This window comes from Sprattus sprattus, assembly GCF_963457725.1.
Source record: "Sprattus sprattus genome assembly, chromosome: 7".
NCBI classification, from domain to species: domain Eukaryota; kingdom Metazoa; phylum Chordata; class Actinopteri; order Clupeiformes; family Clupeidae; genus Sprattus; species Sprattus sprattus.
In genome coordinates this window covers 34861348-34888602 of record NC_137926.1, presented here as the reverse complement: position 1 = coordinate 34888602, position 27255 = coordinate 34861348, and the positions used below count along the sequence as shown (strand labels likewise).

General features: G+C 41.5%; 1 protein-coding gene across 1 annotated transcript in view; it reads right to left on the bottom strand.

Annotated features, from left to right (window-relative positions):
- The window catches only part of LOC308368587 (metabotropic glutamate receptor 8-like), a gene marked incomplete at both ends in the record, with an annotated part of 38871 nt that extends 23168 nt beyond the window's left edge, over window positions 1-15703 (bottom strand). The window contains one exon of the mRNA XM_080842786.1: window positions 15592-15703. Within this exon, the coding sequence (XP_080698912.1) occupies window positions 15592-15703 (112 nt within the window). The remainder of the gene's footprint in view (window positions 1-15591) is intronic.
- Window positions 15704-27255: the final 11552 nt, after the last annotated feature.

Here is a 27255-nt window from a genome sequence, read left to right as displayed (position 1 = left end):
CAAACATATCCTTAAGAGCTATTTTGACCAGTAGTATACTGCAACGATGCAAGAAAAGCATACATTTGTTCAGAAGAAAATGCCAGAACAAGTGACAAAAATAACAGGGACAGATTGTAATCGTAGGAATATACTGTGTCTGTCTGGTTGCAATGAGGACAACTTGAGGAACGGAACAAAGGGATTGTTTCATTTTCATTTCAAAAGACTGTCCCCATTTATAGCTCTTCTGTTCTTTTAGAATTGACCCACAATAGCTATGAGATAAAAGCTGATTTTATGAAGCTCTCTGAAAATCACAAAATACATGCGCAAGATGAAACTCCCACAGAAGGTCTTCTTTCTCTTTCAACACCTCCGTCACTGTGCATACTGACTAAGAGACTGAACATTAACCTTCCACTACCTGCCATTCTCATTCTGACATGCTGCACATCCTTGTCTTGGTGTTGTAATACTCTCTCTAATCCAAGTATTGTACTTATCTAGCATGATTGGCTATTGGAATATCCCATCTCTCCTTCAAAAAGGGTCCATAATATTGTTATTTTAATGTATTCAATTTCTCAGATATTTTTAATAACCTTTATTTAAGATATGTATTATTTACTTTGTTGTTAAAGGTTTTGTTGGAATTATACTAATTACCGGTATGTCCATCATTTTCAGCTAAAACCCAATATCTGCTATCCTTCTATCAACTCCAATATAAAGAACAGCCAACTCTTTTCCAACTCTTCTCTAGCTCTTCTCCCTCCTCAAATCCTCTTCCCCCTCCTGGATATCAGGCCCTCAGAATCTGAAGCATGATTTGAACTGTTTGCTTTCAGTCTTATTCAGTTTCCTTCATCTTCCATTTGCTTGTATTGCATGGTGCAGAGGTTTGAAGTGGCTAAAAGCTTCTACTAAAGGAGTAAATGTAAATGTTTAATTCTAACTCGCTTCTAACAGATAAATAGAACAGAATGAATTCCATGAAGCCATGTCACCTCTCTGCCATGCACCTTTACTGTCTGAGCCACCATTTAGTCAGTTAATGTGGCATCCATTCAAAGTCAGGATCTGCCTCCCTCCATTCTGATACGGTTGATTACTGTTACATACCAGTGAACCTGAGCAGCTTTTGAGCAGTGCTGACCACAATCTAGAACCATCTTCTTCCCCCAAGTCCTAAACTTGTACTTACAAGTAGCACATTAGAGATATGTCTTGAATGGGATGAAGCTATGACACAAAAAGAGAGCTGCTCTAACTGATTTTGCATATGAGCCAACTGATGGTGAGGTTCACTGGTTCCTGGCCACCCTGATCAGACCGGCATCCCTATAGTTCCATCCATCCCGATCAGACAGGCATCCCTATGGTCTAAACATCTCCCAAAGATGCCTCCTTCTGCACTCACTGACAGTGTGTCACTTCAGGGGGACCTCTGCACATCTTTCCCTTTGTGTGTGTGTGTGTGTGTGTGTGTGTGTGTGTGTGTTTACTTGTGCGTGTGTGTGTGTGTGTGTGTGTGTGTGTGTGTGCGGGTGTGTGCTGGTGCGAGTGCATGCATGAGAGCGGTTTTTGCTTTGCTCCTCTTTTTGCAAAGCCTTAGACAATTCCATCTCCATTCCACATCCCAGATGAATTATGTGTGTGAGTGTACTACCCATCTCTATCCACATTCCAGATTAATTATGTGTGTGAGTCTACTACCGAGTTCCACATGGGGAAGAAGATTTGCATTTCATCAGACTGTCAGATAATGCTTGTATGTGACTAATGCAGAAAAATCACATTATGGTTGTTAATGTTAACTACAAATATGTTTGGTTTTCCTGGTCTAGGGACCAGTACACTGCTCAATTATATATCCGGTGGTGATTTATGAACTCATGTTTGTACAGCTCATAACTGCATGAATAATAAAAACTCATATAAAGTGAGCAGGAAAGAATCTGATTAACAGCTAAGTCTGTGCAAAGATAATTGTTGGTACAACACATTTTTGCAGATTTTTCATATCAGGGAGATACTGATGCACATCTGTTTGAAGTATTCAAAGACCCAAATAGTTATGAATTTGTGATTAGGTAATAATGAATTTGATCAACTTTGAAATATGTGAATTGGCAATGATGCCAATTTGATGCCAATTTAGCAGCAAAATGATAAAAAATACATGTTTTCACTAAATGTTGAAAAGAAACATTGCATATCTTACCAGTCAAGTCAAAGTACAGACCCAATCACATGATAATATTGCATGCTATTTAGATGGCAACATGCAAAAATTGCTAGAAAAAAACGTTGAAAAGCCATTCTCATCCGACCCCCTGCTACCATCTGGTAACTCTTACCTCTTAGCCTTAAAATGATAGGGCTATTATTTGTCCTTCTCAGGTGATATGGTACACCTACTGTATTACCTATGGTATACCAGCTTGTCATGCAAGTATGTCTGATTGCAAGTGAAAGAAAGATTGTTATCACAGGACTAATTCAGTTCAGATTTGCCATGCCCTTTACCAGGCAAAAGGAGTGTTGGCAGATTTCCCAGTCATGCACATCAGTGAGCTCCCTGCAAATAAGGCTGTGCAAGACTCCATTTTCTACTTTCATGAAAACTGTTTCTTCACATCCAACAACTATTCTTTTCTATACTAGGTCTATTTCAGTGACCAAACGTCCTAGCCCCTTCGTCAGTCATGCTCCTGCATCTTGTGCTTTTAAAATTGGACCCATTGTACAAGAATTATGTAGAATCTAGCTAATAAGATACTTCACTTTGATTCAAAGTTTTGGTTTGCTTTAGTATACTATACTTCTGGTCATAGTCAACACCTACCGGTAGAATCAGTAGTGGTTGACCTAATAAGCCGGCAGCAGCATTTAAAGTTGAACATGGCAGATATGCAGTTCCACTTGCAGTGTGACTTACACTGACATATTCAGACATTCTGACATCTGCTATGGACGATAAAATAAAGTTTGTTCAGATGCAGTATTACTTTATTCGGCAGCTGTGAATGAAAGTGTCATGAATATAAAATGTTCAGGGTATCCCGGGTGAACTGCTATGGTTTAGGAGAAGTGTTTAGTACTAGTGTCTACCACACTGTCAGAGGGACGCTAAGAGTTAAGCACTAGTGTCTGCCACACTGTAAGAGGGTCGCTAAGAGAAGAGTTAAGCACTAGTGTCTGCTACACTGTAAGAGGGACGCTAAGAGAAGAGTTGAGTACTAGTGTCTGCTACACTGTAAGAGGGACGCTAAGAGAAGAGTTGAGCACTCGTGTCTGCTACACTGTAAGAGGGACGCTAAGAGAAGAGTTGAGCACTAGTGTCTGCCACACTGTAAGAGGGACGCTAAGAGTTGAGCACTAGTGTCTGCCACACTGTAAGAGGGACGCTAAGAGTTGAGCACTAGTGTCTGCCACACTGTAAGAGGGACGCTAAGAGTTGAGCACTAGTGTCTGCCACACTGTAAGAGGGACTCTAAGAGAAGAGTTGAGCACTAGTGTCTGCCACACTGTAAGAGGGACGCTAAGAGAAGAGTTGAGCACTAGTGTCTGGCACACTGTAAGAGGGACTCTAAGAGAAGAGTTGAGCATGCTATCTCCTCTAACTAGTTCTTTATTTCTTATGTAAAGTAGTATTTATTATTAGTCTCTATTGCTCGTAGCTTGATTGTTCACTTCTTTGTCCGTGGCTTTGGATAAAAGCGTCTGCTAAATGACTTAATGTAAATGTAGATGTTTTCTTCTAAATGTCTTTATCAATACTAGTTTTCTAGTAGGGAAGGCAGTGGCTATAGTACCAGATGTTTTTAACCCTAACGGTGCAGATCCATTCAAGCGATCTGGGCGACGCGATCTGGGCGACCCCATGCATTTGAACGGGAGCCAGCTCCATTGTGACGTAGACCAGCGATCTGAGCGACGCGACTGATGAAAATTCGAACATGCTCAAACTTATGCAAATGAGGAGCGATTTTTCTCGTCTTTGACGGTTTGAAAAATCACTAGTCCAGTCTATTTCCACACGCTACACCACGCCCACTCAAAGCGATGGAATTTGATCGCGTCGCTCAGATCGCTTGAATGGATCTGCACGGTAATGCTTTTGCTGTTTGATAAGATGTTGGCAGAATGCTAAGATAGCAAACATCTTACTAATGCATCTGTGGATTGGCCAGCTTTGTATGATTTAATGCAGTTAATGCATTCTACAGCTATAGACGTTTGCCTAAAGACAGAAGTTGTGTATGGAAAGTTCACCTCTAAATCACCTTTGAGAAAACACATGTATCACCAGCTGAACAAACAGTAACATTACACGCAATATTTCAAACAGCAACCACTGTTAGGGTAGCTACGCTGGTAAGGTAGGTCTAGCTTAAAACAGACATGCTATTTTACAGCTATTGGGCTACTCATTTTATAGCCCAAATAGTGAATGTTATGATAGTATAGAAGAGCAATGCATATTGTACACTGTCATAATACACCCTACTATCATTCTGACGTCCTGGTCCTGAAACACACACATTCTGCCTGAAATGTATCATACACGGACAGATACACTAACATACACAACAGAACTACACAGGCATCAAACAACACAGCAAGCGGATGAAATGAGAACAGTAATGCACATCCATATTAGACACAAAAGAGGAGACATAAGCCACACCATTTCAGAACATTAGGCACAAAGTGAAACATTAACACTCCACAAAGCGTTATGGGGTGATCTATTATTACAAACACAGAAGGCTGCTACCCCCTTGCACACTTGAACACACACACACACATATCTTGGAATCATTCGTAACCTAATAAAAGCTACCGGCAACAATGTGCATCAACCAACCCTGCAAGCAGTCCCGGAGAGAAAGGAGTTGATGCCTAACGACAGCACTGAAGGTCACAGAGGCTCTAGCTGGGCGTACTGCTTAAGACGACCAGCCCCTGTTTAATTAAAGTAGGCTACTCTTAACTAAGATTGTACCTATCGAAGAAAAAGGCTGATTGGACTTTTTCTCTAATTAACATCACTGATGTCATTGATGAAATATCAAAGTGTGCATTTGCTGTGATGTGTTATGGGTGGGTTAGTAAGGATGGAGCATTTTATCATGGTTGCAAACTGGTTTCCTAGATAGCCTGAAAATATTGTGTGATACTTTTGAGGGGGCCTTTGAATAGGTGTAGCCCCAGGGCCCTTGGTGTTTTTACCCAGCCTGCGATATTGCATTTCTCTCCAACCTTGGCTCAGTCATGGCAGTCATTAGAAAAGTTCAGTTGTGGAAGATCTGTCCTGGCCATTTCAGACATACCTCCACCAACTGTGGCTGTAGCATAGAATGATTAGGTGAAACTGAAATATGAACATTCAACAAACATGTTAGTCAGTAGTGCCTGTAGCTCATAAGACTGATAACTCCATTAAGTCAGAGATAAAGGGGAAGAATACAGCTCACAATGCAAATGATATGCAAACCTGCCTCTGAAGTTTACAACCATTATAAGTTTTATAACCAAGCACTATGCTTGAAGCCATTTGGCTTTCAGTCCAACACTGATACTGAACTGCAAGGGCCTGTTTTGTACCTTGGTTTACACGCCAATGTAGAGCTCTCAATACATGGTGCCAAAAAAATCAAGTTAATGTGGGTTAATGACCAAGGAGCAGTATATAAAACCTCACACACCACTTTGAACAGAGGCAAAGTCTCTGACCCCAGCAGGAGTGCTGTGGAAGGTACAATAGCACAGTAGAGTCGAGGGGAACCACCTGATCAACCAGAAGAGCTGAGAGGAACTACCTGATCAACCAGTAGAGTTGAGGGGAACCAACTGATCAACCAGTAGAGCTAAAGGAACCACCTGATCAACAAGTAGAGTTGAGAGGAACCACCTGATCAACCAGTAGAGCTGAGAGTAACCACCTGATCAACCAGTAGAGCTGAGAGGAACCACCTGATCAACCAGTAGAGCTGAGAGGAACCACCTGATAAACCAGTAGAGTTGAGGGGAACCACCTGATCAACCAGTAGAGTTGAGGGGAACCACCTGATCATCCAGTAGTAGAGCTGAGAGGAACCACCTGATCATCCAGTAGAGCTGAGAGGAACCACCTGATCAACCAGTAGAACCACCTGATCAACCAGTAGAGTTGAGGGGAACCACCTGATCATCCAGTATAGCTGAGAGGAACCACCTGATCAACCAGTAGAGCTGAGAGGAACCACCTGATCAACAAGTAGAGTTGAGGGGAACCACCTGATCAACCAGTAGAGCTGAGAGGAACTACCTGATCAACCAGTAGAGCTGAGAGGAACCACCTGATCAACCAGTAGAGCTGAGAGGAACCACCTGATCAACCAGTAGAGTTGAGGGGAACCACCTGATCAACCAGTAGAGCTGAGAGGAACCACCTGATCAACCAGTAGAGTTGAGGGGAACCACCTGACCAACCAGTAGAGCTGAGAGGAACCACCTGATCATCCAGTAGAGCTGAGAGGAACCACCGGATCAACCAGTAGAGTTGAGGGGAACCACCTGATCAACAAGTAGAGTTGAGGGGAACCACCTGATCAACCAGTAGAGTTGAGGGGAACCACCTGATCAACCAGTAGAGCTGAGGGGAACCACCTGATCATCCAGTAGAGCTGAGAGGAACCACCTGATCATCCAGTAGAGCTGAGAGGAACCACCTGATCAACCAGTAGAGTTGAGAAGAACCACCTGATCATCCAGAGAGGAACCACCTGATCATCCAGTAGCGCTGAGAGGAACCACCTGATCAACCAGTAGAGCTGAGAGGAACCACCTGATCAACCAGTAGAGTTGAGGGGAACATCCTGATCATCCAGTAGAGTTGAGAGGAACCACCTGATCAACCAGTAGAGTTGAGGGGAACCACCTGATCAACCTGTAGAGTTGAGGGGAACCACCTGATCAACCAGTAGAGCTGAGGGGAACCACCTGATCATCCAGTAGAGCTGAGAGGAACCACCTGATCATCCAGTAGAGCTGAGAGGAACCACCTGATCATCCAGTAGAGCTGAGAGGAACCACCTGATCAACCAGTAGAGTTGAGAGGAACCACCTGATCAACCAGTAAAGTTGAGAGGAACCACCTGATCAACCAACCCCAAAGAGCCAGCAGTCCTCAAGTCACCTGACCTCACTGCTCCTCCACCTCAGGGAGACATGGAGAATACCACAGGGGTCACAGAGGGTTCAAATCACTGCTTCGCTACCTTAGGGAGACATGGAGAATACCACATGGGTCACAGAGGGTTCAAATCACTGCTCCTCCACCTTAGGGAGACATGGAGAATACCACAGGGGTCACAGAGTGTTCAAATCACTGCTCCGCCACCTTAGGGAGACATGGAGAATACCACAGGGGTCACAGAGGGTTCAGCCTGTCTAGTTCTTTACCTTCCTCTTATGTGCTGGATTGGATTAAGAACATGTGGAACGCAGAAGACCCTCTGCTCATTTCACCCTGTGTCTTAGTGGCAGTAAAAGCTAAGATTGACTGGGGATGAAGACTGTGGAGATAGTATTAACATACAGATCATAGTTAAATGAAAAAGAAATTGTATTCAGCTGCCGATATAATTCTAGTGGGTAACTTAATAATAAATAACATGGTCAGCTATTTTATTCATGAATAATGCACTATTTTATTTTTATATATGGCTTATTTATAGATGCTTTATTTAAATGATTTCATGCTAATCGACGTCCTATTTTAAGGTGCTGCTCAGCCAATGCAAAACAAGAACTGTCATACTTTTGAGTTCCAATAGGATGTTGAAGTGCAGTAGAATTGTCCTTTGTATTTTAAGAAGGATTAGGGTGTTTCAAATGTCCCTGTCTATACCACTTCTGGTTTCTGCTGTATACCATTAGTAATATTATAGTTGTATTTAATTAGAGTATATTGTATTAAAACGTGTTAAATGAGGATGCACTCCATAGTCATTACAAGTCCATTTTGGTCAGCCAATGCTGATTGGTGATAACATAGAAAGTAAAAACATTAGCACTATCTAGCACTAGCATGTTACCAACAATAAGAGGGAGTTGTAGCTCATACTGCTCATTCAACAATGGTATCTTATACTTTATACCTTGAGAATGACTGAGTGGAAGTCGACACAGGAGAGGTCAAAGTTGAGTGTGATCAGGAGCTCACTGCTTATGAGCTCCACAGAGCTGGCAATGAGTACGTTTATGTCATGTGATGTGCAATCTCACATAGCACACAGAGCCCGAGCTTGTCAGTCTGTGACTCACCACTGCTATTAAACTTCTCCACTCCACTTGTATAACTGGTGTATGAAAATACGGGATAAATCGCGTCCCCATTTTATTTTCCGGGACAATCCCATATTATAAGGGAAAGGTGTCAACTCTAATCAGGATGTCATTTGAATGTGTCCTTCTTTTTTCTACCTGTTTTATACATTTGAACACCTTTTATATGTACGTATGTTACTATGAGATGTCTGAGCATAGTTTCTTCACATTACAGTTGTGAGACAGAGGCAATGTGGTCCGTGAATGTTAGTTGGTCATCGATAATGACACCTAGATTTCTTGCTGCTTTGGAGGGAGCAAGAAATAAGTAATTGGTAAATTGGTAAATTCTCTCTTTGCTATCAGCAAATGATATCTGTGTGAAAACAAAACAAAAAAAGTCTTTTTACAGCATTAAGTGTTCTGAAAATGTTTCAACAGACCAACTTCTGTGAAAAGTCCCAGTACCTATCAATTTTTTTATGCTGTTTGAAATGTTAGTTTATTGTCATCATGGCACGCAGTCATTATGTTATCAAATCTGGCATAGTTTAGGCTGAAGTGAGGTTTCGACCTCAAGCATTTTTCCCTGATGTTATAAACCGCTGTACTGCTCCTCATTTAAGAGAAGTTGGCTTGACAGATAAATGGAGACCATTCTTCAGAGTATGCTTGCCTGTCTATTAGCCTATACATTCCCTCCTCCTCTTTGTTGCTTGTCAGAATTGTGAAATTAGGATAAAGGATTTTCTCAGAATTAAGTGATGGTACCTGCTGTCACTCAGCAGAGTACAACATCATGTTATTAGAAAAAGATTGAAAAATATGACCTTTCTAAACTTCAAAAGGGGCAGAAAAAATTCAGTGGAGCATGTAAAGAGCAAATGCAAATAACCACATACAATGATTCAATGGAGTTTCAAAATCACTGGAATATGTGGTTATTAGTAACAATAATTTAAAGGCAAATGAAACTTGAAATTCAGATTGTGGGTATAATTGTGAAGGCTGTTCTCATTGATATTACGCTGCAAGTTTAATCTTCTAATTAATTATCTTCAATTTCATTAATTTACAATTTATTAAATCAATGATACCTTTGACTTCTCAGCCTTGCTTAATGGCCTAGCTTGTAATGGCCAAGTTTCAAGACTTGAAGACTTCATGGCAAAATGGCGCTTCTCGTTTAGCATTAGGTAAAATGTCAAAATGCAGCTTCTGGTTTAGCATTAGGTAAGAAGTCAAAATGCAGCTTCTGGTTTAGCATTAGGTAAGATGTCAAAATGCAGCTTCTGGTTTAGCATTAGTGAGAAGTCAAAATGCAGCTTCTAGTTAAGCATTAAGGAAGAAGTCAAAATGCAGCTTCTGGTTTAGCATTAGGGAAGAAGTCAAAATGCAGCTTCTGGTTTAGCATTAGGGAAGAAGTCAAAATCTGAGGGTGTGCTCCTCTGTTCCCCTCCGGGGGTTGGAGGAGATTCTCTGGCAGTCTCCTGTAATGTAGCAGGTGTGGATAATTGATTCTAAGCCAGGCAGCTTATTGCGGATAGAAGGGAGTGGCTGGGGACAGACCTCAGCTGGCTCCTCTCTCCGTCTAAAGGATTCCCAGAGCAGAGAGTGGCATTTAGAACGAAATGGCCCTGCAGCGCGATCCATTTTCTCTTCATTTCCTCTAATCAAATGGCAATATCTTTTTGACCATTTCAGACCTCTATGACCGTCATGCTAATCAGATTTATGTCATGCATCTGATGTAGCAGGAATCCTTTTAATTTGCACTCAGTTCATAACACCCCCTGATTTAAAGGGCAATGGTTGTTTTGTTAGTTCTCATAGGGTTACCATCTGACAACTCCTAAAAGTTTACATACACACATGGAAAGGCTGGTGCATCCAGCATCTTGTGAGACATTTTGAGATTGCTGCAGCCAAAAGTGATCATTGTTGTGGGAATTTTCTGAATTGCATTTTTTTTTTTTTATTTCCTACTGGTAATCTTTAAATGTTTGATCTCACCAGGATCCTGCTAGGGTTTGTTGGGATTGTTGCATTTGCATACAATTGCTTTTTTTGGCAGAAATATTGTGGTAATAAGAGAAAATTGCAATTGTGAGAAATCCTTGCATTTGCAGGAATTTGTGTAAAAGCAAAATGGCAAAGCCTGGAGGGACTGAAAGGCACCTTGTCGCTATTTGGACAAAAACACAAATGGCACCAGGGACGTGCACAGGAATTTTGAGGGGCAGTTGCTCTGGCCTGAAAAAAGGGCTAAACCAAGGGTAAAAGGGCTAAACCAACCACCCCTAGGCTGTCTGATTCCATCATTGGTACAATGCAGTTTCAAGGTGGAAATATTCAGCCATGAAACATGGTGCAACTATACAAACAAGTATTACTAATTGCTGAATGAGAAAACTATTATGCACAGAGCATAGAGGCAATCACAGAGTCTTAAGGCAAGGTTCCCAAATGTTTTATTCTTTTCATGAATGTGTAATATGTGAATAAGAGTTGAGTGTAATAGGAATGGGAGGGTGTCAAATCAGCTCTTCTTTCACATGTATTGACAAACAGTTACATTTCAGCCTTCAGCTTAAGAAAAAAGATTGAATTGATGTTTCATCCTGATGGTTATGCTAGACAGGGTGACTCCTTGTCTTCAGCACTGGTGCATTTCTCACTATGAAAGGTGGCGACTAATCAAACTACAGTATGTGTCATAAAATATGAAGACAAATCAAAAGCTATATTATATACCCAACAGGCTTATGCCTGGTCTGGGAGACATCCACCAGGATGTTTGTTTGGTTGTTTGGTTGTTGAGTGATGGTGTTTGTATAAATGACATACAGAATAATTTGTTTCACAAAAAAGCAATGCTTATTGCCTACTGCAGGGGTCTTCAACGTTTTTCAGGCCAGGGACCCCCAAACTGATGGCGAGATGAGCAGGGACCCCCTACTAAGGGCCTGATTTACTAATATGCGAGCGCTTCTTAATCTGCGTTCGCAAATTAACGCACGGTGTTTTTGCGCATTTTACTTGGTATTTATCAAGCCAGATCTGCGCTGGGCAAACTGTGCTTACTCCGCCCTTTATTTATTTTTTTTGAACTTTATTGCCCATTGCCAGACACTTTTTGCGGTACAACATCAATCATAAAATAAAAAGACACACAAAAGAAAACAAAACAAAACAAAACAAAACAAAACAAAACAAAACAAAACAAAACAAAACAAAACAAAAACAATCACCTTAAGGTTGGTCTTTAAGTCATCACATATGTTGGATACATACAGTAGGGTCATATTACAGAGATACATCACACGCTAGGCAACTTGGTATTCTTAATTCAGGTAAAGAATGACAGGTGTCCACCTTCGTATGAATATAGGTACTTTTAGCTGAAGGATTGCAGTCATATTTTCCATTGTATTGACCTGTTTGACTTTTTGTTTCCATTGAGCTATTGTTGGAGGGTTAGGGTTCATCCAGTTAACAGTAATCATTTTTCTCGCAATCATCAACAAAATATGTAACATATAGCACTGGTCCTTAGTAAACAGTTCTTCCTGTGTTTTATCAAGTAAAAAAAATAAAGGGTCCATGGGAATATCAGTCCCAAACATTTTTTCCAACTCGTCCTTGATGCCATTCCAGAATGTCTGTATCACAGGACAATCCCAGAATATGTGGGTTTGGTCCCCAACCATACCACAATTCCTCCAACATTTGTCAGAGGCATTATTTTTAAACACTGATACTTTCAGAGGAGTCCTAAAGAATCTTATCTTTACCTTCCAGTCAAATTCTTTCCACATCTGACTACCAACCCCCTTGTGACATCCACTACAAATATCTTCCCATGTGTCATCATCTATAGTTGTGTTAAGTTCCATTTCCCATTGTCCTTTAATATGTAAGGTGTTATCTGACTACTCCGCCCTTTAAAGAGCCTGATTTACTAAGATTGATTTGCGAACGCATCTTTGCCAGGCGCACATTAACGCACGGTGATTCCCCGCATTTTCCGTGATATTTATAAAGCCAGATACGCGCTGGGCAATCATTATTTAGCGCACCGTTAAAAGACTGGAGAACTTGCCAGCAAGTTACTGCCACCATGGAGATTCGAGGAAGAAAAAAATAAGGTTCAGCGAATAGATAGCGAATAGATAGCGAGATAGATATATTGGTTCACGTTCGCTCAATCACTGAACCTGATTCAATGGGTTATATTGTTGTTTTGCCCGCCATCATCTACAGCGAGATGTTTAAAAGAACACGATTATAAATAATATGCTATTGGTGGCATTAATGCATAAACTGTCTATTATAACAATATATATGTGTACATGGCGAGATTAATACGTTCTACAAGGGACATGGGTTCACTACAATATATCCCCACTGAAACAAATACATTTACCAAGTAGACAGGCCTCTCCAAAATCACCGTTGCTCAATCATGGATAAATGGCACTATTCCGAAAGATAAAACTGTCATGGACAGACCACTTCCACGTAAGTAATGGTCATGTTGGCATCACATATGACCTGGACATTCATTGAATATGTGTGCTTTCTGTTTCGGTAAACGTGTTCGCGGATTGAAGGTGGGACTGTTTGCATGTGGGTGCGATCAATTTCTCCAATTACGTTCGGAAAGTTTAATTTCATATATATGAATATATGAATTATACGAGTTGAAACAAATATTTCTGTTCGCTGTCTCTGTCTATGTCTTTGCCTTGCTGCAGCCATATCAACGTTTTCAGACTCAGTGGAAATGCGCTGGGTTAAGACGTGCTTTTATGAGGCGGAGAATTAGCCTGCAAATCAGAGATGTGCGCTCGCCGGGCAGTTTAGTAAATACCACGCAGTTCATCATTAGGCGCACTCCTCCCATTAAATAGCGCTACACGCCTACGTTACCACCCACGTTTCCGAACCATCCCACCTGTTTGCAGGTACACACCCTCAAAGCGTTAATATGCGCTGCGCCAGCTTAGTAAATACCGTTTTTCGTTACGACCGCTATTTTACGCCAGAAAATGGGCGCAATCCTGTTAGTAAATCAGGCCCTAAATTGCATAAAATTTTGTTTATAATATACTTGGCCTAGTGCCAAATAAACATAGCTACCCTGTTATTGTGTCGATGGCACACATCCTCCCACATTATTGAGATGTATCTTCTTTTCAATAACTCCTGACTGACACGATCCAACGGATGACGGAGGAGGAGTCTGGCGCATGGAGTTGTGTTGACAACATAGATGTTATAGTGAGATTGACAGGTCAACAAACCAATCACACCGCTAGCAAGTTGTTAAGATTGTAGGTAGTAGCATGCTTACATTAGCTAGGAGGCTCACACACCTCGCAAATCCTCACTTATTTTTCAGTTACAATTTACGTTTTTTGACCTTGTACAGTGTCTATTTCTCTTTATTTATTTATTTATTTTTTTAAATCTAAGCAAAAAAATGTCAAACTAACAATTTATAGGTACAAACAAGACCAGCTATGGAGTTTGGTCCGCCATCTTTTATCTTTGATTTTCGCACTCTTTAGACTTGGGCAGAAACGCGATCTGATTGGCTAGTGCCTGTGCATGAAAGGTGCTGTGAGTGAACCGGTGCCCAGCTTTAGAGAGCTCCTGTGGGTAGCTGAATGTGTCGATTGGACTGAAAGATAACGTCTTCTTGATCAATTTATACGTTCGCTACAATATGTTGGATTTATGTTAATGTAAATTTAAAGGGAATAAATACAATTCTGATAAGGAAGACATTTAAATTTGCGGGAAAAAAAAATTGTTGAAATTATTATTATTTATTTATTTTTTTAGAAATATTAAAAAAAATATCCTATCAACCAAAGATTTCGCGACCCCCCTGCAGTACCTCCGCGGACCCCCTGTTGAAGACCCCTGGCCTACTGTATACCATTTTTTTCTGAGATTCTAATAGTCTTATTGGCTGTACTACCTACTATTTACCATTCTCATTCTGAGATGCTAATGGTCTTGTTGGTAATACAACCTACTGTATACCATTCTCTTTCTGAGATGCTAATAAACTGAGGCAGATTTTGGGGAGTCATACTCTTTTCAGAGGCAACTAAGCTAAGATGCCTGCAGTCAGTCTAACATGAACACTCCCCTCTTGTGTAGACAGTCTAACATGAACACTCCCCTCTTGTGCAGACAGTCTAACATGAACACTCCCCTCTTGTGCAGTCAGTCAGTCTTACATGAACACTCCCCTCTTGTGCAGTCAGTCTAACATGAACACTCCCCTCTTGTGCAGTCAGTCTAACATGAACACTCCCCTTTTGTGCAGTCAGTCTAACATGAACACTCCCCTCTTGTGCAGTCAGTTACATCAATAAACCAACTTACTGTTTATCATAACATGGTAATATAAAGAGTATTAGAATGCCACGCACAGCTGGTAATCTCTCAGTGGGTTTATGAATTTATGAATACAATTACAGCATAATTAATCTGCTAAACCAACACCTGCTTAGACTTGAGAAGAGAAAGATGTGGTAGATCGGTAGATTCCAATCGTTCCCATATGTTTATGCATGAAAGAATGTGTGGACATTTCATTATGATTTTTAATCTATAATATAGGAACTAAATGTATTACGTAATACATAATAAAACAAATAACTGTTGAATTATATTAATGATTGCATTACTCCTCTATTTATGTCCTTTCCCCTCTCTCTTCTCTCTCTCTTGAAAGCACACACACCTCACGTTCAGTCTTCTCTAATAAATCACTCTCTGATGTGACTGCTATTGGGCCAGCTCTAATTGTATTGTGACAAATCACTGTGGATGCAGGCAGTTGAAGCAACCTATTTATAACTGCCCACGGAGAACACATTTCACCGCAAACAGAAAGCCATTACCCATAAAGATAACAGAGCCACAGAACAGAACAGAACTACAATGCCAAGAGAACAATATTACATCCTGTACACGTAAACTTACAAGTCACTTTAGTCAGCTGAAAAACATTACAGTTTTACACATTACATAAACAGTTTGGTGTTCATTTCAAAAGGATCTTGCCAAGACAGGGATGCTTTTGGTATCCTACGAAGTACCCAGATAATTTGAGGATTCATACCTCCTTACCCAAACAGTCAGACTGTTTGTCCTTTTTCTACTCACTCACAAGAGAAATATTTGTCTCCGCCATGTGATTGTAATGCTAGAGTGTGATATAGACCACTTCCTGTCAGTGTGTCTTCACAACCTGCACTTTGCACCCACCTGACTCCCGTGAGATCTGAAGGAAGGCCTCCACACCACTCTCCCCATAGGAACCCTCTGATGCCAGCGTCGAGACATAGTTCCATCCCATCGCCATGACGATGTCCAGCATGGCCTGTGCCTGGAAGGTGTCAGGCGGCACCACGCGGGAGAAGAAGTCATAGCGGGTGTCGTCACTCAGCTCTGGAGCAGTAGAGGCATAGCTAACCTGAGGGATCTGCAGAAGGACAGAAGATATGACCACAGGAGCTATGCCATTCAAACACACCTAGCAGAATATTTTTGTTTCAAGTGTAATCAGATATCACAGTACAAATACACCACATCTTATTTAGTTTGAGGAGAATGGATTGGGAACAAGGGTTAGTGAAAGCCCTTCAAGTAATCTCTGAGCAGACCAGGCCAGAAGGCTACCTGGGTAATGGGCCACTGAAAGCAGTTGACAGACTGATGGATTTTTCCTGAGCAAAAGGCCAACATATCCCCTGAGGCTCCACAGGCACCATTTATTGTCATTCCCAGAGAGAAATGGGCAAAGCCCAACCACCCATACAGATCTGCCACTCAGGACATGGCAGCTCTACAGACCAGGACACACGACAGTCCACAGTCTTAAAGGGTCCTGGACATGGGGGAATCTGTAGAAAATGACAGTGTCAGTGTTTTAGCTTTCTCTACTTACAGTCTCTGAGTGTTGTGGTAATTATCTACAGGTTCTTTAGAGTTATTGAGGTAAACAGACGCAGGTATATCCCTGTAGGGATCCTTTCCATGTTGTCAGAATATAAAAATGTTAGAATAACATTTAGGAGCCTGTCAGTGGCAAAAAGAAGTGGTTTACTTTAATGTGCTGGTTTGTCTCATAGTATTCCATTGTATAGCCACTTTTAAACTTGCCGTTCCAACTGAATACTGGACTTTTGATTCTTCATTGTCTTTAGTAAAAGTTTGGACCTAAATATATCTATAAATAGGGCCCAGGTCGAAAGATACCGAAGGTTCCCTTTGAGAGGTCACTTTAAGTCTACGTCCTTGAAAGCTTTCACAAACTCCAGAGCAACATATATAAACAAATAAATAAATAAAATAGTGTCTGTAAATACTTTTCAATACACCCATATTTTTGAAAGTGTGCCAACTATATAAACAGGATGTCTAGCCAATCAAAACAGCCTGTTGCTATGCATAGCCTCTCTGCTGTGTGTGTGACAGGATGTCTGGCCAATCAAAACAGCCTGTTGCTATGCATAGCCTCTCTGCTGTGTGTGTGATCGGATATCTGGCCAATCAAAACAGCCTGTTGCTATGCATAGCATCTATGCTGTGTGTGCACACTAGCCCTTCTCAAGAGATTTAATCTAACCCAATCCAAACTCTGATTTGCTGTGCGGGGGTCTAGAGATGTGGGCTACATCATGGCCTTCATACATGTAATGATCACAGTTGAGATTCTCAATAAAAAGGTTAACTTCAGTGAAACCAGAGGGAACCCCAGACAGGGTCATCCATGTACACAAAAGTCAGGTCAAACACGGCAAGGTACAGATATAGGCAGACTTTTCCAATGAACCACTGTCCAATAATCACAGTCAGAAACATAGCAAGGTCAAACAGCAGGGTATCCAGTAGAGGTATCTAACACACAACAACGCTCAGTTGAGTACAAGAAACAAGAAACGATACCTCACGATGAGGCAGTCTTTAAAAAGCTTTTGGCTAATTAGCTAACAATCATCAGGTGTAAGTATTCAGGCGTTAATATTCAGGTTTTAGTAGGCTATTCAGGTGTTAGTATTCAGGCGTAAGTATTCAGGTGTTAGTATTCAGGTGTTAGTATTCAGGTGTTAGTATTCAGGTGTTAGTATTCAGGCGTTAGTATTCAGGTGATAATTCAGACGTTAGTATTCAGACGTTAGTATTCACTATTCAAGCTGGGCAGGACTGGAGTGGGCGTGGTTGTAGTGGCTGATTGGGCAGAGAAAGAGGAGATACTGATCAGTTGTTACAGTACAAAAGTAGCCTACTGACACGAGTTTCTGTCATATCAACAGTAAGAGATATTTAATATTAGCTGTGTCCCCACTTAACAGATGAATTACCACACAAGTCTATTGGAATGGCACATAGACGAGCTGAAGATACAACTTTATGCAATACAATGCAATAAACAAGTATAACGACACATGTGAGTCCATGTGGGTTGGGCAGCACACATCAGTTTTGATTAGTTGGGATCAGGATCTTGAATCTGTTTTGGAAATACTTGTTGCCAAATGTTGCCAAAAGTTGTTGCACCGTCAAATGGAGTTATAGCATATTTGGTGCATTCCACCCTAAGTTGCTAACTTGCTACCTCAACTAATAGCATGTTTCATTTGGTGACCATTGACCAGTGTAATATTAGTCAGATACTGGGCCTACCGATAAAAACCTGTGCACTATACTATCGCAAAGGCGTCTGTTTAATGAATTGCCTGGCTATGTGTACTGTGAACTTAGAAGCCTCGAATAACCTCAGCCAACAAAATAGACAGGGTGCTGGAATCACTGAACTAAGCTAATTAGAGGTCACCAGTGGTTATAATGAGAGATACGTGTAGTCCTTTACCATAGCAAAGCCTGAGATTATTCTTTTTTTATTTATTTTTGTGCCATATTGTCACCTCAGTGTGACTTATTTCCTGCCACCCAAGTGCCATGTTATTGATCATGCCTTATGTATGTTTGTATCTGCTTGCATACTATACTTTAGTAGAGGGGAGGCTTCCTGCAGCGCATACTTCTGCTGAATGGTGAAGCCTGTCTGGAGGTGCATGGAGTCTGACTGGAGGTGCATGGAGCCTGACTGGAGGTGCATGGAGCCTGACTGGAGGTGTATGGCGCCTGACTGGAGGTGCATGGAGCCTGACTGGAGGTGCCTACACAGAGGCTGCTGAGAGGTACCTGCTGCTAATAGTCTGTGCTGTCCACAAGAGGCCATTCAATGTCATCTTAAATATTTATGTTGTTTATGTTTGGGTGTTGTGATTAAACTGAAAGTCCCCCTGAAGACCTACTCACGCTGCCCCTTGACGTGTCCCTCCCCCCTCCTCCCTGGACGTGTACCTCCCCCCCTCTTCCCTGGACGTGTACCTCCCCCCCTCTTCCCTGGACGTGTACCTCCCCCCCTCTTCCCTGGACGTGTACCTCCCCCCCTCTTCCCTGGACGTGTACCTCCCCCCCTCTTCCCTGGACGTGTACCTCCCCCCCTCTTCCCTGGACGTGTACCTCCCCCCCTCTTCCCTGGACGTGTACCTCCCCCCCTCTTCCCTGGACGTGTACCTCCCCCCCTCTTCCCTGGACGTGTACTTCCCCCCTCCTCCCTTGACGTGTACCTACGTCCCTCTTCCCCTTCTCACTGGACGTGTACCTCCACCCCTCACCCCCTCCACCCTGGACTCACTCACTCACTCCCCCCACCACATACCTCACTCACTCACTCACTTCCCCCTAACCCCCCCCCCCCCCACACACTTACCTCACTCACTCACTCCCCCATCCCCCACCACATGCCTCACTCACTCACTCCCCCCTAACCCCCCCCACACACACACACAAATACCTCAATCACTCACTCACTACTGCTGCTATTGCTAATGATCAATAGAGAATTTGTGAATTAAAGCTGAGATTATTATTTTTATTTATTTATGTGCCATATTGTCACCTCAGTGTGACTTATTTCCTGCCACCCTTCTCTCCCTGTCAAGCTTCATGTTATGGCATTTTTATATGGAGCAACATCACTGGAGATAAACACAGAAATATAACCACATAATCACAGTCTGAAACCTGAATCTTTCCTCTTCAGACATAATTTGTCTACCTTTTCCACTTAAATGTGTATCACAGCAAATTCATTTCTGTCTCTGTTTGTATTTGTATTTGTCTTAAATGTGTGAATCACACTGGGTTGGCTCAGACATCTTTTCCATCAAAGATAAGTCTACATACATCACTAACATATCATCATAAGATGATGTTGAGTGTGTATTTTTTCTTTGGTATTCTGTCTTCTTTTCAGAGGTTTGTTCTAAATCATCTTGACCTTTGTTCAACTTTTATGTTGACTAGCTTCATAATATGCCATGTGTTTTACTACAATGCGTTGTCTTTGATACAGATTGAGACCACCTACAACCTCTGTCAATCATTGCACAGTTCCATGCAGCAGTGCCTTCAAAAGAGATTTCACACAGAATTGAAACCTGTATTAGTATTTATAGTATACATTTTTCTCTCACATTCTCCAGCGTTTTCTACAGGCTAATTTGGGCGTGGTATTTCATCCAACACCACCGAAGCCATGCCATCCTCCCTGGCAGCGTTTCATCATAGTACTGTGTAGTTACCACACAATCATTACTCATTGCTCTAGTTTCTCTTTAAAGGACACATTCACTTCATCTTTGGAAAAACACGATTGCATCTATGAAATCTACAGTTAACTAACAAAGATTCGTATTATGTTACATACTGTAACCTTTTTTTTTTCAAATAAAATGTTTATTGGACTCATTATGTTGATTCCTCCAAACAATGATTATTCTACAGTTCATGAGGAAAACATGCAGGCAATTCTGGGGACGGGTGCTTCCATCCTCCTGTGGCAGCCTATGAGGAGTGCACTCCTGAGGCTGCACAGGTTGGAAAAGGACTCTGACTGGGGACTTGTGCTTCTATCCTCCTGTGGCAGCCTATAAGGCGTGCACTCCTGTGTCTCCCTTTTTCCCCATTCACACTTCTTAGTGCCCCTCCCTCAAGTCAAATTATTCCAGATGTTGCGTAACCAAATATTCTTGTTGGATTTTCCATAGTTATTCTTGGGGGCATGAACTCTCACAGGTCTTCTGAGGTTATTCACACATGGAATTCTATATGGAATTCCCTATGGAATTCCCCTTCCCCCCGTCCCACCTTCCTGTCTCCACCCGGCCGACCTTAAGCAGATGGGTCCCCCCCTTATGTGCCGTGGTTCTGCTTAAGGTTTCTTCCTGCCTAACAGGGAGTTTTTCCTTGCCCTTGTTGCCGTTGTGCATGCACTAAGGGGGTTTAGGCTCTGGGCTCTGTTAAGCGCCTAGAGGCAATTGTAATGTTATGGCGCTATACAAATAAAATTTAATTGAATTGAATTGAATTTGAAGCTGGAGTTTTTTTTTACTACACTGCAGGAGGTGATACACTAGAAATTGTGCCAAGATAACATTTTAGGGAAACAAAATTCCCCTAAACTATGTACATGGCCAATAACCTACTGGATATTATGTAAAAGCCTGGCAGCCTTTCATTGTTTGGGGTTTCATCCAGCTTTAATTTAGATGACATCCCAAATTAACTTCTCATTCTGAAGCCTGAAGTAGATGTAGTTTGCCATCAATATTCAATATTTTTTTGACTGACAGATCTATCAATGCCCTTAAGCTTAAGCTTAAGACATCCATAACGTCTGTAAGCTCAAGTTCTTCTTTAAGAGGGAACAAGAAGGTTTAGCTGTGATGATCCACATTTAGTCGTGTTTTTTGGTCAGAATCATCCTACCACATTTGTAAAACGAGCACTTCACGTTAAAAAGCATGAACGCATATGCGGGTCATAAAATGCTTGAGATACTGAATTCACGCCATCAACACAGTCATTTAAACATCTCTTTATCAACAGGCAAAAGTTCTTGCTATGTCATGTTAGCTTGTCACATATTTTGTTTTTTTAAAGTTGTGCTCAAGTCAGTAGCTTGTGGAACAGAACAGCTGTAATGAAATATTCTCAGCAAACCTAATTTGGACACAACCTATACATAAATATGTATATGTGTGATGCACAGCCATCTGTGTTTAGCACTTGAAAAAGCTGTCGTGCTGGGAAAGACTGAGGTGAGCTGACAATACCAATTAACCCCCCCGCCATCTCTTCTGTGAGGAGAACAGGAGGAAACTCATGTCATTATGATGAGCAAACAAAGAGAAATGTGTGCACTCACTCACTTCGTTTCTATCTCAGTGTCTTTCACACTGATTAAACCCCACATAAAAAGCGTTCACAGATTCACAGGTTTTGTGACAACCCCACTGAGTAAAGATCACAAGATGACCTGAGTTTGCTGAGATTTTATTTATTCTTCTGCCATTTCATTGGTGCAGGGACACAGAAGATGAGATTTGACCTGCTGCCACATGTAAATCAGTCATGTCGCCCACCTGACATGACAGTCTGATGTTCTTACTCCATCTACTCGAACTGACATGACTTAGTCTGGTGTTCTTACTTCATCTACTCCAACTGACATGACTTAGTCTGGTGTTCTTACTTCATCTACTCCAACTGACATGACTTAGTCTGGTGTTCTTACTTCATCTACTCCAACTGACATGACTTAGTCTGGTGTTCTTACTTCATCTACTCCAACTGACATGACTTAGTCTGGTGTTCTTACTTCATCTACTCCAACTGACATGACTTAGTCTGGTGTTCTTACTTCATCTACTCCAACTGACATGACTTAGTCTGGTGTTCTTACTTCATCTACTCCAACTGACATGACTTAGTCTGGTGTTCTTACTCCATCTACTCCAACTGACATGACTTAGTCTGGTGTTCTACTCCAACTGACATGACTTAGTGTGGTGTTCTTAATGTACTACTCCACCTGACATGACTTAGTCTGGTGTTCTACTCCAACTGACATGACTTAGTGTGGTGTTCTTAATGTACTACTCCACCTGACATGACTTAGTCTGGTGTTCTACTCCAACTGACATGACTTAGTGTGGTGTTCTTAATGTACTACTCCACCTGACATGACTTAGTCTGGTGTTCTTCTCCATCTACTCCAACTGACATGACTTAGTCTGGTGTTCTTCTCCATCTACTCCACCTGACATGACTTAGTCTGTTCTTACTCCATCTACTCCACCTGACATGACTTAGTCTGTTCTTACTCCATCTACTCCACCTGACATGACTTAGTCTGTTCTTACTCCATCTACTCCACCTGACATGACTTAGTCTGTTCTTACTCCATCTACTCCACCTGACATGACTTAGTCTGTTCTTACTCCATCTACTCCACCTGACATGACTTAGGCCGGGTTCACACTAGACTTCTTTTTTTAGAAAAAAGCGCCGCCTTCTGCGCCTTTTTTACATGCAACTCTATGGGAAAAAGCAAAAAGGCGGACGCCTTTTCAGAAAGGCGCCGCCTTTTATAAACTTCTAAAAAAGCGCAACCTCCAACGCCTTTTTGAGTTCAATTTTCTCAACTTTTCAGAAAGGCGCCGGGTGACGTCAAGCGCCTTTTTGACAGCTGACCTATCAGGACGAGTAGAGTAGGTAGTCGCGTACCTTCCCTAGTAACCTTCTATCTTAGTTTAACCGACCAAACGCCGTAGACCATCGTATTTGAACCTAGAAGTTTCTAGTTTAACTTTTTTTTGCTTAGATTTTTAGAAAGTTACCGAGAAATAGACACTGTACAATTTACAAACCACATTATTGTAACTGAAAAATACGTCTGACGGTGGATGCCCACGGGACACGACATCGTGTCGCTCTCATTGGGATAGAATGGAGGCGACTTGTCGACTGCTGTCACCTGCTGAGGAAAAAGTCGGCTCTGCTGCCTGCTAAAAGTTGGGGATTTTTTAACTCTATGCAAATGAAGGCGACTTGCTGCCTGCTGAGAGCCAATCAGTTCGGCGTGTGTGTGATTTGGAAGTCAACGTAGCTCATAGGGGCGGGAGTACTCAAAAAATTTGAAACAAGATGGCGGACATCGGGACTCATTTACCATGACATACTTTATGTGAATAAAGGTTATCTACACGACTTGTATACGTCTAATCGACTCGGTTTGTTGTTTATATGCTACACGAATACTGTGAGGTCAAACTGAAATATTGTAGGTCTTAAATTAAGCTCTCAACATTTAGTTAGCTTGTCGCTAATACTATGAGCGAAAACCCATTGTAGCATTGTAGCTAGCTAGCTGCTAAATATGTTACATACAACGTTTTCGTGATTGAACTGGCTGATATGGTTTAGATGGTTTGGATAGAATAAGTACACAAATTATAAATTAAAGTAATCAGCACAACATCTAAACTGAACTCTGAACTATTACTGTTAGCTTGCGCTACAACTTTAACCGAAACCCCATTGGAACACAAAGTGGCTAGCTAGCTGGCTGCTAATAAGTTTCATATAACATTACATTGATTGTTGATTACTTTTCATATGAGCAGATTTTGGGGCGAATGATCCACTCCAATATTAGCGATCTCAGTCACTACGTGGAGTTTGAGTTTTTAATTATGTATTTTAATGATGACTTTATTGGCAGCACAAAATAGGCGGTTATAACCTCGGCTACAACACGTACTGTGTTGGGTGCTTCCAAAACCACGAGCGCTCAAAAGCTATCCCTATCTGACCACTCCCCCCAGCCGACTTTTCGCGTACCGATTAAACGCAAGACATATCTACCGTGGGCATCCAGCGTAACGGATAACAGCGTGCTCATATGAAAAGTAAACAACAATCAATGTTATGTTATATGAAACTTAATAGCAGCCAGCTAGCTAGCCACTTTGTGTTCCAATGGGGTTTCGGTTAAATTTGTAGCGGCAAGCTAACAGTAATAGTTCAGTAATAGTTCAGAGTTCAGTTTAGATGTTGTGCTGATTACTTTAATTTATAATTTCTGTACTTATCTAAACCATCTAAACCATATCAGCCAGTTCAATCACGAAAACGTTGTATGTAACATATTTAGCAGCTAGCTAGCTACAATGCGTTTTCAATGGGTTTTCGCTCATAGTATTAGCGACAAGCTAACTTAATGTTGAGAGCTTAATTTAAGACCTACAATATTTTAGTTTGACCTCACAGTATTCGTGTAGCATATAAACAACAAACCGAGCGATTAGACGTATACAAGTCGTGTAGATAACCTTTATTCACATAAAATATGTCACGGTAAATGAGTCCCGATCTCCGCCATATTTTTTCAAAATTTTTGATTACTCCCGCCCCTATGAGCTACGTTGTATTCCAAATCACACACACGCCGAACTGATTGGCTCTCAGCAGGCAGCAAGTCGCCTTCATTTGCATAGAGTTAAAAAATCCCCAACTTTTAGCAGGCAGCAGAGACGACTTTTTCCTCAGCAGGTGACAGCAGTCGACAAGTCGCCTCCATTCTATCCCAATGAGAGCGACACAAAGTCGTGTCCCGTGGGCACCCACCGTAAGAGGATTTGCGAGGTGTCTGAGCTACCTAACTAATGTTAGCATGCTACTAGCCGTTAGCGATTAACTGTGTTTTTGCAAAGCATCTGCCCCAACTTTCTTTTCCCGACATTGACATGTATCTTGTACATAATCCACTCCCATAAACCGGAGATTTCAAGCATACAGAAACTCTTCTGAGCAGGCAAGAGTGCCAATATTGGCTAACGAGTTGTAGCCAAATTCCTGGGGGACGGGCTAAATAGCTGGCTAGCTTCGAAGATGTAGCTTTGATAATACACAGCCATTACTACGACTGTATCAACGTGCTGCGTTTCACTGAACAGGTCAGTCATTCCCTAAATCTTTAGCAATTGTATATTTAGGTTGTCACATTCAACAGCGCAACATATTACCTAGCGTTTTGAACTTTCTGTGAGTTGTGACCGTATGTTATGACCGTAATGTGTTTGCATCAGACACAAATATGGCGGTGCTTAAAAGACAGTGACCACACATAATATCCAATGTGTTTGCATCAGACACAAATATGGCGGTGCTTAAAAGACAGTGACCACACATAATATCCAATGTGTTTGCATCAGACACAAATATGGCGGTGCTTAAAAGACAGTGACGTCACATAATATCCATGAATTCTGAAGCGCTCAAAAGGCGCTGAAGGCTGCGCTTTTTTCTTAAAAAAGAAGTCTAGTGTGAACCCCGCTTTAGTCTGGTGTTCTTACTCTAAGTCTACTCTACATCTACTCCTGGCCATGGAGTCAGACTGGGTTTAGATGACTCAGGCAGTATGGAACTGCACTTATTTTACAGGACAAATCCATAAAATACCCTCAATCTAAACCATCTTGGTCATTAAAGAATAGATCAGCTGCTCCACCCCAGGTTCAGCATTACTCTGTTTTACCAAAGCATGCAAAGAGAAGAGTATAACTGGAGAGGAAGAAGCATGCAGACACTGTAACACTCTCGCTCATCACTGAGGTGAGAACTACCACTTGCACACTATTTTGGGATTCACACTCTCAGGTGGTCCACATGCTAGAGTGTATCACACTGCATTTTAGCTCCTTTTATTATTAGACTTTAACAGTTGGGTGTGTCTGTGGGTGTGGTGCTGAAGTTGGAGAAATGAGCTAGATGTTATGTCTCAGTCAGTGTTGTAGTGGTCCATGGAGAAGTGGGTATGTCGGAAACATCTTATTTTCACAGCATTCTCAAAAAAAGTGAAAGTCACCTTTCTGTTTCAAAATGCACTCTGCTTGAGTTTTTTTCTTTTTTACCATTATACTAGTGGTTGGTGTAATGTGGGGTAATGTTACAACTCATATAAACTGTTTCTGTGGGTGGACTTAATCACTGAGCTGGTTTTCCCCTTAACTGTGTGAACATTTAAACATACTGATCTCCATCATGGCTCAATATTCAGTTAGCTCATTCATATGAAACAGAGGCACAGGGGAATGACCATAAATGGAGAATTTTAAGCAAGACAAGTCAAGTTTTCACACATTCTCACTTATAATGCCGGACCAGTTAGACAGTTAAAGCAAGATATGTAGCTCTACAAAACTATGGGCAGATGAAGACCATTGCATGCTAATCTGACATCAAAGCAAACTAATGAGTATGACTGAAGTAGTGAGGCTGTGTGCCTGAATATTCATCAAGCAGTATGATGCACTGCCTTCCAACGAGCTGACACGTCAGCTGATCTAAGAGAGTTATGGAGACGGTGAGATGCTTCAGTAGAGTGACTGCTCATTGGAGGCCTCCTTTATAAAATGCTCTTACTTATTTTCTTGTGGCAATTTTGGTTAATTAGAGAACAGCAAAATACATTAGTTTAGAATAATCTGATCCTATAAATATTATTCACTGTGTTGAGTTGTCTTGGTAGTAATATGAGGTATCTGGAGAAGTAGTAGTAGTAGTAGTAGTAGTAGTAGTAGTAGTAGTAGTTATCAGCAGCATGATTTGAAGTGGCAGGAGTGGTAGTGGTAGTAGTAGTAGCAGTAGTAGCAGTAGTAGTGGTAGTAGTGGTAGTAGTAATAGAGAGAGCAAGAGAGTACACTGACAATGTACATCATGATCACTATTCAGTCAGACTAGGTATTGTGCTGAGGGACGCATGATTTTTATTTGAGCCTCCCTCTCCTCTGGTGCACAGGCACCTTTGAGTAGGACATCTGAGAGCATCAATGATGTCACCGACGGTGTAACTGATTGCACCCGTATTCCCTTTAACAGACCTTCAACTGAAGGATATTTCTCTCTGTAAATAGTTTTCAATGCAAATATCCAATTCAAAATAGAATATTCAGATTTATAAAAATGTGTTTCAGTTTCTGATGGCTGAACCTCCCCTATAAAGGGGTGGTT